This window comes from Dreissena polymorpha, chromosome 1 (assembly GCF_020536995.1).
Source record: "Dreissena polymorpha isolate Duluth1 chromosome 1, UMN_Dpol_1.0, whole genome shotgun sequence".
NCBI classification, from domain to species: Eukaryota; Metazoa; Mollusca; class Bivalvia; order Myida; family Dreissenidae; genus Dreissena; species Dreissena polymorpha.
The window spans coordinates 107,395,878-107,409,444 of record NC_068355.1 but is presented as its reverse complement, the minus strand read 5'-3'; the positions used below and the strand labels follow the sequence as shown (position 1 = coordinate 107,409,444).

General features: G+C 37.0%; 1 protein-coding gene across 4 annotated transcripts in view; it reads left to right on the top strand.

Moving 5' to 3' along the window:
* The window catches only part of LOC127843167 (huntingtin-interacting protein 1-like), a 56,903-nt gene that overhangs the window by 39,048 nt on the left and 4,288 nt on the right, over nucleotides 1-13,567 (top strand). For 3 of the 4 annotated variants that reach the window (XM_052373050.1, XM_052373046.1, XM_052373028.1), the window contains 12 exons: nucleotides 190-352; nucleotides 1,399-1,488; nucleotides 1,809-1,895; nucleotides 2,798-2,974; nucleotides 3,291-3,469; nucleotides 3,930-4,019; nucleotides 4,159-4,221; nucleotides 4,688-4,788; nucleotides 6,098-6,327; nucleotides 7,360-7,421; nucleotides 7,854-7,961; nucleotides 10,203-10,214. In XM_052373050.1, coding sequence (XP_052229010.1) covers nucleotides 190-352; nucleotides 1,399-1,488; nucleotides 1,809-1,895; nucleotides 2,798-2,974; nucleotides 3,291-3,469; nucleotides 3,930-4,019; nucleotides 4,159-4,221; nucleotides 4,688-4,788; nucleotides 6,098-6,327; nucleotides 7,360-7,421; nucleotides 7,854-7,961; nucleotides 10,203-10,214 — 1,362 coding nt within the window. The remainder of the gene's footprint in view (nucleotides 1-189; nucleotides 353-1,398; nucleotides 1,489-1,808; nucleotides 1,896-2,797; nucleotides 2,975-3,290; nucleotides 3,470-3,929; nucleotides 4,020-4,158; nucleotides 4,222-4,687; nucleotides 4,789-6,097; nucleotides 6,328-7,359; nucleotides 7,422-7,853; nucleotides 7,962-10,202; nucleotides 10,215-13,567) is intronic. The other variant, XM_052373036.1, reaches the window with a different exon arrangement.

Below are 13,567 nucleotides of genomic sequence, written 5' to 3'. Positions count from 1 at the left end.
TGTTAACAGATTAAGAGCACATGTGTGGCTTTTTCTTAAGATGCATTTAATTTGCCTGTTAATCATTTATGTACCTAAGTGTTACCATAGAGTACATGCATAACGGATTGATTGCTTTTACTTTCTGAAAATTTTATTGGTCTGTACATCAAGTAATGGTAACAAATAGTTCATGGGTTTCTGTGGCAGACAAGCCTCTCTGCAATGGAGACCAGCAAGGTGCAGACAGAGGCGTTGCTGGGCAGCCAGTTGTCAGGGCTACAGCAGAGGCTTGACCAGTTGGCAGCAGACAAGGAGAGTTCGGAGTCAAGACTGACCGCAGCCCTAGAACAGCTGCAAAGAAGTCTTCTAAGTAAGCCAGACTGGGAACTTGTGTAGATCCAGTAGAAATCAGCCACAGCGATCTGAGGCAACATTGTCACAAATTAATGATATATTTTGCAATGTTTCCTAGCAACTTATATGTTTATTATTCATATTGATCATTGATTATGCAGCATGAAATTCCGTGAAGCATATAACAATTGGTCTGTCATTCCTTTTGTTTGTCAGTGCAAGGTCAACACAAAATGAATGTGTTTTGTCTTACATCAATAATTTTCTTACTAATTTTTGATACTTGCATAGATGTTATATATGATTACTCAACACACCATCTTCACCTGACCTCATTTTGACCTTGAAATTGACCTACTTTAGGACAAGCACTAACTCAGAAGATCCAGTATCTTGGTAAACCCAAACTGTTGTGTTGTGTACATCTATAACACATGCTACAAAGCTTTAAAACTTTCAGAAAAAATATCTTTTAACACAATTAACACCATCATCTTCATTTTCTCAAATTGACCTTGACTGTTTCTTTGATGATGTATTTGAAGACTGTCAACACACACACACACAGCATCTTACCTTACTTTGACCTTGTTATTTACGAACATTTAATCTTTTTTGGAACAATTTAGAAAGTCCGGGTTCTTCTTAATCCAAATGATGCGTTTCGTTAAAAATCAAAACTGGTTGCTACAAAGCTTTTATACATAAATGTTTTTCATGAAAACTCTCAATGCACCCACATCATCTGATATCATTTTGACTTCGATATTCTTGGTTATTCCAAATTAACCATGTGAAAAACATTAATTCTACTTACTTAAAAGCTCTGATTCTTAATTTGACATCTATCGTATTTTAGACTTAATCAAATTGGTGAATTAATTGATAGTTGTCAATCACTTGGCTTTAGCGTTTATTGAACGCAGCATGTTATTTTCAGTTAAGTAAGAAAGTATGAAACTAATAAGCTCACCAATTGTTTTGGTAAAAACAAACAAAAATCCTTTTGAACTCATTAATAAATGGTGTGATTGCGCAATTGTGCATGCTGTTTCTCTGCAGAGAGCAGTATTGCTGAAGGAAGGGCATTCATCCAAGATGCTCTAGACCAGTTCCACAACCCCAACTTCACCACTGCGAGGTGCACTGCAGGTATGGAGTTGACTAGCTAGGGTTTTCTGCAGTTCAACTGTTTGGGCAGCTGAAATCTCATTAATATAAAGAGATTACTTTATTTTATTACTTAATATTGTTGGCATTGAATCTTTATTTGGTTCTCAATGTATATTTGTGTTTACTGGTTTTTATTTTTGATATAAACATATATTGAAGGAAATAAAAGTCTTAAATATTTTACACATAATATGACTGACACTATGATATTTATTTATTCCATACTGCTATTTTCACAGATTTTTCAATTTTTTACACATGTTGTCATAGTGATTTACAAAGCACATGCTTGCATGTAGAGTTCCTGTTGATGCGTGGTGAGCCAGTCCTTGCCAGTCTACAGAAGTTACACACATCATTGAAGGGCTATCATTCAGACAAAAAAGGTGCTGCATTTACATGAGTTTTCTGCAAGCGGAGTTATTAATTGTTTTATGTTCTTAAAAATTTAGCAATTACATAAAAATAACAAAAAGGAACAGATGTTTTCCTTATATATCTTCTTACAAACTTGTAAAATGTATAGATTTGTGTAAGCCATGCTACATCATGAAATGAAACAAAAAAAGTATAAACAAACAAAATACATATAGAAAGAGTTTAACTATTACATAAACAAAAATTTGGATATTGATTAAGCAACTAACATAATATTCATATTTATACCCAGTTAATAAATAATTAAAAACTGTAGAATTACTAAATATAGAGATTTTTTGTATTTCATGATTTAATGATGCATCATATTAAGTACATTCTGGTGAGTTTTTACGTCTTATGCATAAAGAAAACATTTTGAACTATAAGTATGGAATGAATCCATAAGGTTTGATTTAGGAGAAGCTTGCATACATATGGACACACATTTTAATAAAAAGATAGTTTGAAATAACCTGATGGTATATAAATAATTAACACTGCTCAAGTATGTATTAAATAAATTAGGGCTTACTGAATTCTACATAATAATGATCAGAAATACATCCATTGTCTTAATATGAGCCAGAATTTCATACATTCAAGGATGTAAAAATAGTACAAAACAGAGACCATATTTATTTTACATGTTGATAAGCCATGGCCAGTTGATTTTTCTTTTAAAAAAAAGTTGAGACTGGGTTAAATCAGACGTTGCCAGTCTTTGCGATGCCTGGAGATTGGACACATAGGCCGGATTATTTGTGACTGAGGCATAAACGAATTATTGATTCTGTTTACCTGCTGTAGTAAGACAACGTCCATATGCACCCAGAATATGTTTTATACTAGATGTACATGTGCATTCCAGGCTTACCTGAGTTGGTCGAGCTAATCACATGTTTTTCCCATCACATGGGTGACTGTGTGATCCACGGCATTGCTACCTCGCAGTCCACAGCAGAGATAGAGGCAGGGCAGTTATTGGCCAACACATGTCGGTCTGCAGGAGAGAGTGGGCTGGCAGTGCTTGCAGCCATTGAGAAAGGTACATTATTACAATGTTGATGATAAGGGTTTGTAAGGCAGTCATAGCAAAAGGTTAAAGGTCATTTTATCTTTTCTTTATCTTTATCTAAAATACATGAAAATGTACTGGAACTTGTTGGAAAACCAGTCAAGTGTATCCAGGAGATCAAGAGTACTTGAATAACTTAAAATTTGCCTTTTCTGTGACATAAAACCAACACTTTTCATCCTGTGTGAAGCCATCTTCATTACAAAATCAGTTGGCCAATAGAAACATCACCTTAATCACCCCATCGTTATCTTGTCATCATCTTGATATTTTCTATTGTGTGCAGACGGTGATGTGTCCAGCGAGGTGTCTGCGTGCCTGGACCACCTGCGGCAGCTGATGTCCCAGACTGAGGAGCTGGTACCCAAGTCAGATGACGTGAAGACGGAGGTGATAGGAGACATGCTGGACAACGAGATGCAGCTCACCAGCCGGGCCATCGAGCAGGCTGCTTCCAAGATACAGGTACACAGGACATGCCCTTCTCGTAACAAAGTGTGTACCAGCATGAGGAAACATTGGTCAATCTTATGATGTTACAATAAACAAAGTGTATCCATTCTGGTGTTCTCATAACATGAATATGTGGGGATGAACAACTTTTTGTAATTGTCAGTAAGGCTAGTACTTTTATCAGAAGCTGATGGGACATATTGTTTATGTTAATAACACAACTGATTAGACCTGAAAAAAGAGCATCACTCAGTCTGCCAACACTGCATCCTCAGAAACCAGGGCTACGACACGACAGTGAGACTAGAAAGCACATTTTATTTAAGTAATAAATACTCCGTTTTTGTCATTTTCTTTTCTGTAACACTATGCTTAAAATATGAAACAGACACACAGTTTTTTAATCTTACCCAAATGGCTATTCCCTGTGAAAAGATTTCTTGCTTTCAATAATGTTAGATTGTTCACACAGGAAATGCTTCTGAAGAATCGACAAGACGCTACGGGTGCGAAACTGGAAGTGAATGAGAAGATTCTGGATGCTTGTACAGACCTCATGAAGGTATATATATAGAGAGAGAGACTTGTTGCATCAAAGTTGTATCAAAGTTTTTGTTAATTATTTATTTACTTACTTCAATTGCTAGTTATTTTTTACATAGTATTAAACACATTCAGATATTTTCTGCCATGTATTTCAGTGCATCAAGATCCTGGTGGAGAAGTCTAGGGACCTACAGCATGAGATTGTCTCACAAGGAAGGGTATGTAACTCTCAGTGCTAGAGTGGACACTCTTTATTATCTATGTTTTTAGTTTCTAAAGCATAAGAAACTTGCAAGAAAAAGACAATTTTTGCCAAATTACAAAACATACTTAAACTCTAAAAAAAGTATATTCTTATAATGAGAAATTTGATTTGAAATGCTGGATTGTATTTATTTGAAGGAAGTCTCTTCTTAACAAAATCCAGTTTATGCTGAAAGTGTTGGCCCTGAAAAGCCTGTGCAGACAGCACATTTTAATGTGGGACGAAAGTTTATGCACATGCATTACACCCCATTTTCCCAGAATGTGTCTCATTTTTAAGTCCTGAAGTATGTTCTTACCAAAAAATATGATTTAGGCCTCAAGTGTCTTCCCTAATTTGCCTGTGTGTACTGCACATGCATTAAACACTTGATTCCCAGAAAGTGACTCATTTTTAAATAGGAATTGTGCATTTTGTAGGGGACCCACACAGCCAAGGAGTTCTACAAGAAGAATCATCGTTGGACAGAGGGCTTTATATCAGCTGCCAAAGCAGTGGGATGGGGTGCCACCACTCTCATGTAAGTTCCCTGGGGCACAGTGTACATACTGGTCGTGTACGTAATTCCAGCCACTTTTGGGACTATTTTAACAAAATCTTTTGTTTTAGGCAACTGGTATAAACTAAACTTCACATATATAATCCTGGGTTCAAAACTCACCTAGCATGAAAATTTCAATAGAATTAGATCAGTGTATGTTACTTTTATGAACAGAAATTAATGACATGTAAACTATCAATTTTCGTAGGGCAATTGTACCTAAAAAATCGGCCACTTTTCAGTTTAATCTGCAGGTACAATTACAAAGCAATATCTTTAGACGAATGTCCTCATTTTAAGAGTATTAATAAAGGTTTACACAAACACAATTTTTGACTTGAAACTTAAAAAATATGAGACATTATTATACCAGTTACTCCCCCTACCTATTTTAATAAATATTAACAGGCCTGCACGGTTAATGGGGAACTGCAAATTTATAAAAAATATTTATTTTTAATAGTTTTAATAAATTTTTACTAACATAGCTAAGAAAGTAAAAACATTTTGTTTAAAAATTTGACTTTAGTGTCGATTTTTAGTAAACGCTTATATTTAATTTTACAACATGTAAACTATTAATATTCAAATCAAGGGAGGTAATTCATATATTAAAAGTTTATATTTAGGTCCTGATTTTTTTGTTTTAAATGTATGTTTTTATACAATTAATTAAAAATACCTTACTTAAAGTTTATCAGATAGAAATAATAATAATTTTATCAAATATATTTGTTTCTTATATGAATATAATTTTTGCAATGTATAATGACGTCACTTTTCCCATGAGAGAAATATCTTGTGTTATCTTTGAGACATTTTAATGTAAACGTTTACAGTGATATGCTTCTTTAATTTGCAAAATATTGAGAATAGGGTTGGTTTTCAAGTTGATTGTTCTAAAAATAATCAAAACATGTGTGTTTAGATCATGAAAATGATTAAACACAGGTGGCCGATTTTTTACGTACAGGCCGGAATTACGTACACGACCAGTACACAAGGTCATTGGGATCTAATGTGTTCTTAGAACTCAATCCCAATTGGTCAATTCCTAAAGGCAACAACATTTAAGTATGCAGTGTTTTTTGGAATAAGATGGATGAACTTTTAATGCATGTAGTCTTCACTGTCTAAATACAATTTTGTTTTGAAGTTATGTCAAGGGCAATATCGACAATTGTCAACAAAAAAATACAAATTAAATAGGTAATGCAGTGGACAGTTTTAAACATAATACAGCACAAAGGGCTACACAAATAACTGTCTGTGACCCTTTCACATGCAGGGAGGCAGCAGACAAGGTTGTGAGTGGTGAGGGAAAGCTGGAGCGGTTGATCGTGTGTTCCCAGGAGATCGCAGCCAGCACTGCTCAGCTGGTGGTGTCCTCACGGGTCAAGGCCAAACGGTCGAGCCAGGCCCTGGTCAATGTGCAGGACGCCTCCAAGAACGTGTCCCGGGCCACCGGAAACGTGGTTGCCACTGTGAAGACTGGCGCACAGATTATAGAGGACCAGAGTAGGACTCTTTAATTGTTAACTCTTTTTTACTCAAACACGCACTTTGACTCATTTGTAGTTCCTTAGAAAATCAAATTAAATTAAAGACCTTTATTTCTACATTCAATATTTAAATCCATCATTTTCAACCCAATGTCAGTGATGTTGTTGTTGTTGTTTTTTTTATCGAGTGCACCAGGATTGTCTCCCATATGGCCATCGCCCCCAGAAAGACGTGTTAGTTGGTTATGGGGGATAGTGCAAGATACAGGAGACACCCCGTTCCAGAGGTGACCCTGGGTCTTTTAGTGCCAGGTGTAAAGCACCTAGTACACTGCACCTCGGTTTAACGTCTCATGCGAAAGACGAGTTAGTAGGTTAGGTGCAGTGGGGGATCGAACCAGCAATCTCTGGATTGTGAAGCCAGTGTGTTACCACTAGACCACGGATCCGCTACTAAAAAAATGTCAGTGATCATCACCAAACAGAATAAAACCTAAACAGACTGCCAGTTACTCTTAGGCTGTTTGCAAATAGCCATTTTCACTACTCTACGATGGAAAGGTTTAACAATGGGAATAAGATAATACGGTGGGGAAATATGCATATCATCAAGTAAATAATGATGTTCAGGCTGCAAACTTAAATTATATGTTGACTCACAGATGATAGAGGCCCAAGTGGTACTGAAGGGTGTGTAGTGAATAGATGGTGTTGCAAGTTAAATCAAGTCAAATCAAGAATGATAGTTATGGTGTACATGTTAGTCTTCTTCACAGATGATAGAGGTCTTGAATTTTGTTGCTGGCTATATTGTGGATTGATGGTGTAAAAATGATACTGAGTGTATAAATAGTTAAAATACCACAAAAATAGTTTTGAGGCTACAGTTGCATATTTAAGCCAGTTAAATTCTCTTTGAAGAAGTGTTCAATGATATTGAATTGATGCACGGAGGTATTATCAAATATGGCCACGTTCTTTAATCATGTTGGGAATCTACTGCATCAATAGAGTGTGCACGGATAAGATTGATGTCTTTATGTTTCAGGTTTGATGGATTTCTCCCATTTGTCACTGATACAGACTAAGAAACAGGAGATGGACTCCCAGGTATGCACCAGCTACCTACATCCTCCATGACATTAAAAACATCTGACAATATATGTATTGTGAGAGTAGGCAAACATCTTCAGCAATATTAATCTTTGATATTCTTGTATAAAGATATAGAAAAGCATTTGCTATAAGTACTTAGTAAATAAGATTCAGAACAAGTAAAAAAAGTTTGTTGTGGTAAAGAAATGATAAATTCCCTGTTTTTATCCTTTTGAGTAATTTAATTGTAATGGCAGGTAAAATATACAAAAGGTGGTAAAACTAGCTGAATTTGATTTTAAAAAAGCAGTTCAAGTGAGCCTGTCAGGAAGGATTGGTTCTTTCTCCGTTCAGTGATTTAGAAACCACAACCTTGTATAAAGTGAGAGAAGGACGGTTATGTTGTTGCACAAAACCTCGTCTGCGAGTGTAGTCCTTGTATTGCAGGTACACGTTCTTGAGTTGGAGAGAGAGCTGGAGCTGGAGCGACTCAAGTTATCTGCCCTTAGAAAGCAGCACTATCAGTTGGCCGCCGAATCAGACGGCCATGAACAGGTCAGCATCTGCATAAACACTTGCCATTTAGTATCAGAACACATGGCCTGATTTGTGGAACTAATGTTGAATCAACATTTTTGTTATTAAAAAATGCAGATTCTTGGTCATTATACATCTACAATATGCAGATTCTTAGTCATTATACCCCCACAATATGCAGATTCTTGGTCATTATACCTCCACAATATGCAGATTCTTAGTCATTATACCTCCACAATATGCAGATTCTTGGTCATTATACCTCCACAATATGCAGATTCTTAGTCATTATACCTCCACAATATGCAGATTCTTGGTCATTATACCTCCACAATATGCAGATTCTTGGTCATTATACCTCCACAAAATGCAGATTCTTGGTCATTATACCTCTACAATATGCAGATTCTTGGTCATTATACCTCCACAATATGCAGATTCTTGGTCATTATACCTCCACAATATGCAGATTCTTAGTCATTATACCCCCACAATATGCAGATTCTTGGTCATTATACCTCCACAATATGCAGATTCTTAGTCATTATACCTCCACAATATGCAGATTCTTGGTCATTATACCTCCACAATATGCAGATTCTTAGTCATTATACCTCCACAATATGCAGATTCTTGGTCATTATACCTCCACAATATGCAGATTCTTGGTCATTATACCTCCACAAAATGCAGATTCTTGGTCATTATACCTCTACAATATGCAGATTCTTGGTCATTATACCTCCACAATATGCAGATTCTTGGTCATTATACCTCCACAATATGCAGATTCTTGGTCATTATACATCTACAATATGCAGATTCTTGGTCATTATACCTCCACAATATGCAGATTCTTGGTCATTATACCTCCACAATATGCAGATTCTTGGTCATTATACCTCAACAAAATGCAGATTCTTGGTCATTATACATCCACAATATGCAGATTCTTGGTCATTATACCTCCACAATATGCAGATTCTTGGTCATTATACATCTACAATATGCAGATTCTTAGTCATTATACCTCCACAAAATGCAGATTCTTAGTCATTATACCTCCACAAAATGCAGATTCTTGGTCATTATACCTCCACAATATGCAGATTCTTGGTCATTATACCTCAACAAAATGCAGATTCTTGGTCATTATACATCCACAATATGCAGATTCTTGGTCATTATACATCCACAAAATGCAGATTCTTGGTCATTATACCTCCACAAAATGCAGATTCTTGGTCATTATACCTCCACAATATGCAGATTCTTAGTCATTATACCTCCACAAAATGCAGATTCTTGGTCATTATACCTCTACAATATGCAGATTCTTGGTCATTATACCTCAACAAAATTCTGATTCTTGGTCAATATACCTCAACAATATGCAGATTCTTAGTCATTATACCTCCACAAAGTTCAGATTCTTGGTCAGTATACCTCTACAAACATGATGTGTGTTGGTCTTTTGTTTGATTTTTTTTCTGTCAGCATTTTATTGTCCCTGAAAGTACTTCTTGTGTGGTTAGAAAATTTGAAGTTTTTTGTATTTTTTTTTCATGTTTTAAAGCAATTTATTTGAACTACTGTTGGGTAGATTTTTATGAAACTGAATTATTCTCTTGCCTTAATTCTAATGTCCACATGGTGACCGACTTCTTACATTTACAGTACAAAAACAGAATTAGTTTGTAACATAAACTATGCTTTTTGTCCAATCAAATTTTTTTGACCTTAGAAAGTTGGTACTTCTCAAAATACATCATAATATGAGTCAGGGTGGCAAACGTGCAAGGGCAATATTAGCCCCTTCCAGGACAGTTTTCTACTAGAAAGGTCAAAGTACAATACTTTTTGTTAAACTTCCAAATGTGTGTCAACGTGGTTTGTGAGGAAACAGTCACCTTCGGTGATGGCTAGAAATAATGTTTTGAATATATGATTTTATTTCATAGGTATTTTTTCTTTGTAAGCTTGATCTCTCCACTCTGAGATTATTGTTGAGGAAAACATTGGGTGTCCACTCTTGTCTATTTGGCATTTGTCTTAAAGTAAATAGACATAGAAAAGAGAATTAATACAAAAAAACAGGCCTATTCCATGGATCCAATTACTTCTTGTTACAACTTTCTACATATTACTATGTGCTGCATGTTAGGATGGGTGGTGTGGGGTATACATCACTTCTGTGGTAATTTCTAGTTTTGGTCATTTATAGCATCTATATATGTTTATGCCATGTGTCTCTCACAGGAGCAGGATAGTGTGAGTTCCTGTTGATTTTATTTCTTGTTCTGTAGTTTAACTTACTTTTAGCAATGTTCAATAACATTATGTGCTTAAAAATATCATCTTATCTGCTCTCTGTGGAATCATTTGAATTTGTGGGGTACAAATTTTGTGCAGCTATCGAGCAATTTCAGTTGTTGTGTGCGGTCGTAACTTTGCTTAATATATGTAAATTTGAAAAAACATGTAGCTTTTCTTCTTTATATGCATAGATTGATCAATATAACTTCGCATTCTTGAAAATCTATTTGGAATGTCCAATTATGAGTTGTTTCTTTAAATAAACACACTGGATACAAGGCATAAATTACTGAGCGGCATTTGCTTCAAAACTTTAATATAAAAGTAAAGATATAAATGTTCTTTGTTTTAAAATGAAAAAGTAATATTTTTAATATAAATATCACATTATTGACACCATGTAGTTATTGACGATTAATTTACCATTATCTGGGTCATACTCATATGGTTGATCTTATTCCACTTTGATTGTTAAATCAGTTGATATTTTATTGATATATGGTCATATATTTATGCATTGGCAAGGTGCAAAGTGCTAATAAGACTGCCGCAAAATTTAGTGATTCCACAATATGTTCTTGCACCTCATATTTCATGCAAGTTCACACCAAAGTTCTGGTAGCCTTTGCTCCATATTCTTGCAATAAAATAAACTTTTGCTATTTTAAGACTGTATTGCTATGTTGTTTAATATCCTTGGTAGAATGAAAGTAACTCTTCTATATGTAGATGCTTATCTTAATATTCTAGTGTAGCTTACAGTTAATCAATAGTAATATTATAATGCTGTTGATTAGGCAGTATTCTTCTTGTGTTTCCAATCTTGAACGTAAACATTTTTCAACAGAAATGTACCAAACTTAAAAAAATGTAGTCCTTATATCAAGGCTGAATTTGCTAACCAATTGTTGACTGAACCTAATATTTTCCAGATATACAGCTTTTTTGGTGAATTTGGGTTTGTTCTCCTTCTTCCTCATATAGTGGAGAGGAAGACATATTGATTTTGTACTGGAAAGATGGATGTCTGTCTGAATGTGTGCCTGTTAAATTGGATGTTAAAACTTTTGTCAGCCTTATAATTGTGCTATTATATTCTTACTCTTATATGTTAAGTCCGGTTTGAAATGCACTACATTCCTCATTGGTGTCCTCATTATTGTGTTTGGTGTGTGTGTCAGGGTGAGGAGGCCCCAGGGTCAGAGTCTCACCCATGGGACTACACCCCCATGATGTGAGGGGGGAGGTGGAGCCTGGGTGTGATGGGTGCCTGGCAGGTATTTCTGGCATGGACTTACCCGCGCTGTCTATAGGGCTTGCACGTTGATGTGCACGTTGGAATTGAAATGTCAGTTGCCTTGACATTTATACTGAGATCTTGTCATAATTGTAGCCAAATTATGTGTGCATTTCTGTGTTATTATAATAAGATGTGTCCATAGTTTGATGTCCATAGTTTGATTCATTCAAATCAGTTTGGTGCTTTGTTACATTTTTTTTTTATTAACAGCAAATTTTTAACAGCTGATTAATAGTGCTGAGTTAATTAGCCAGCTCTGGGAAACCTGGGCTAAATGCATTTGCAAAATGTGGCGTTCCAGATTAGCCTTCCTGTCTAAACTTGATTTTTCATTTAAACAAACAATATCAAATAAGCGAAGAGTCCTCCCTAGTTAGCCTGTACATACTGCACATGTTAATCTGGGTCAACACTAGGCACATGCTAATCTGGGTCAACACTAGGCACTTTCTAATCTGGGTCAACACTAGGCACATGCTAATCTGGGTCAACACTAGGCACTCTCTAATCTGGGACGACACAAGGCACATGCTTATCTGGGACAACACTAGGGAAATTCCTATCTGGGTCAACAATAGGCGCAAGCTAATCAGGGTGGACACTAGGCGCATGCTAATCTGGGTCGACACTAGGCACATGCTAATCAGGGTCGACACTAGACACATGCTAATCTGGGTTGACACTAGGCACATGCTAATCTGGGTTGACACTAGGCACATGCTAATCTGGGTTGACACTAGGCACATGCTAATCTGGGTCAACACTAAGCACATGCTAATCTGGGTCGACTATAAGCACATGCTGATCTGGGTCAACACTAAGCACATGCTAATCTGGGTTGACACTTGGCACATGCTAATCTGGGTTGACACTAGGCACATGCTAATCTGGGTTGACACTAGTCACATGCTAATCAGGGTCGGCACTAGGCACATGCTAATGTGGGTCGACACTAGGCATATGCTAATCTGGGTCGACACTAGGCACATGCTAATCTGGGTCGACACTAAGCACATGCTGATCTGGGTCAACACTAAGCACATGCTAATCTGGGTTGACACTAGGCACATGCTAATCTGGTTTGACACTAGGCACATGCTAATCTGGGTTGACACTAGGCACATGCTAATCTGGGTGGACACTAGGCACATGCTAATCTGGGTTGACACTAGGCACATGCTAATCTGGGTCAACACTAGGCACATGCTGATCTGGGTGGACACTAGGCACATGCTAATCTGGGTCGACACTAGGCACATGCTTATCTGGGTCGACACTAGGCACATGCTAATCTGGGTTGACACTAGGCACATGCTGATCTGGGTGGACACTAGGCACATGCTAATCTGGGTCAACATAGGCACATGCTAATCTGGGTTGACACTAGGCACATGCTAATCTGGGTTGACACTAGGCACATGCTAATCTGGGTGGACATTAGGCACATGCTAATCTGGGTCAACATAGGCACATGCTAATCTGGGTTGACACTAGGCACATGCTTCTCTGGGTCGACACTAGGCACATACTAATCTGGGTTGACACTAGGCACATGCTAATCTGGGTTGACACTAGGCACATGCTAATCTGGGTCGACACTAGGCACATGCTAATCTGGGTCAACATAGGCACATGCTAATCTGGGTTGACACTAGGCACATGCTAATCTGGGTCGACACTAGGCACATGCTAATCTGGGTTGACACTAGGCACATGCTAATCTGGGTGGACATTACGCACTTGCTAATCTGGGTCAACACTAGGCACATGCTAATCTGGGTGGACATTAGGCACATGCTAATCTGGGTTGACACTAGGCACATGCTAATCTGGGTCGACACTAGGCACATGCTAATCTGGGTTGACACTAGGCACATGCTAATCTGGGTCGACACTAGGCACATGCTAATCTGGGTTGACACTAGGCACATGCTAATCTGGGTCGACACTAGGCACATGCTGATCTGGGTTGACACTAGGCACATGCTAATCTGGGTCGACACTAGGC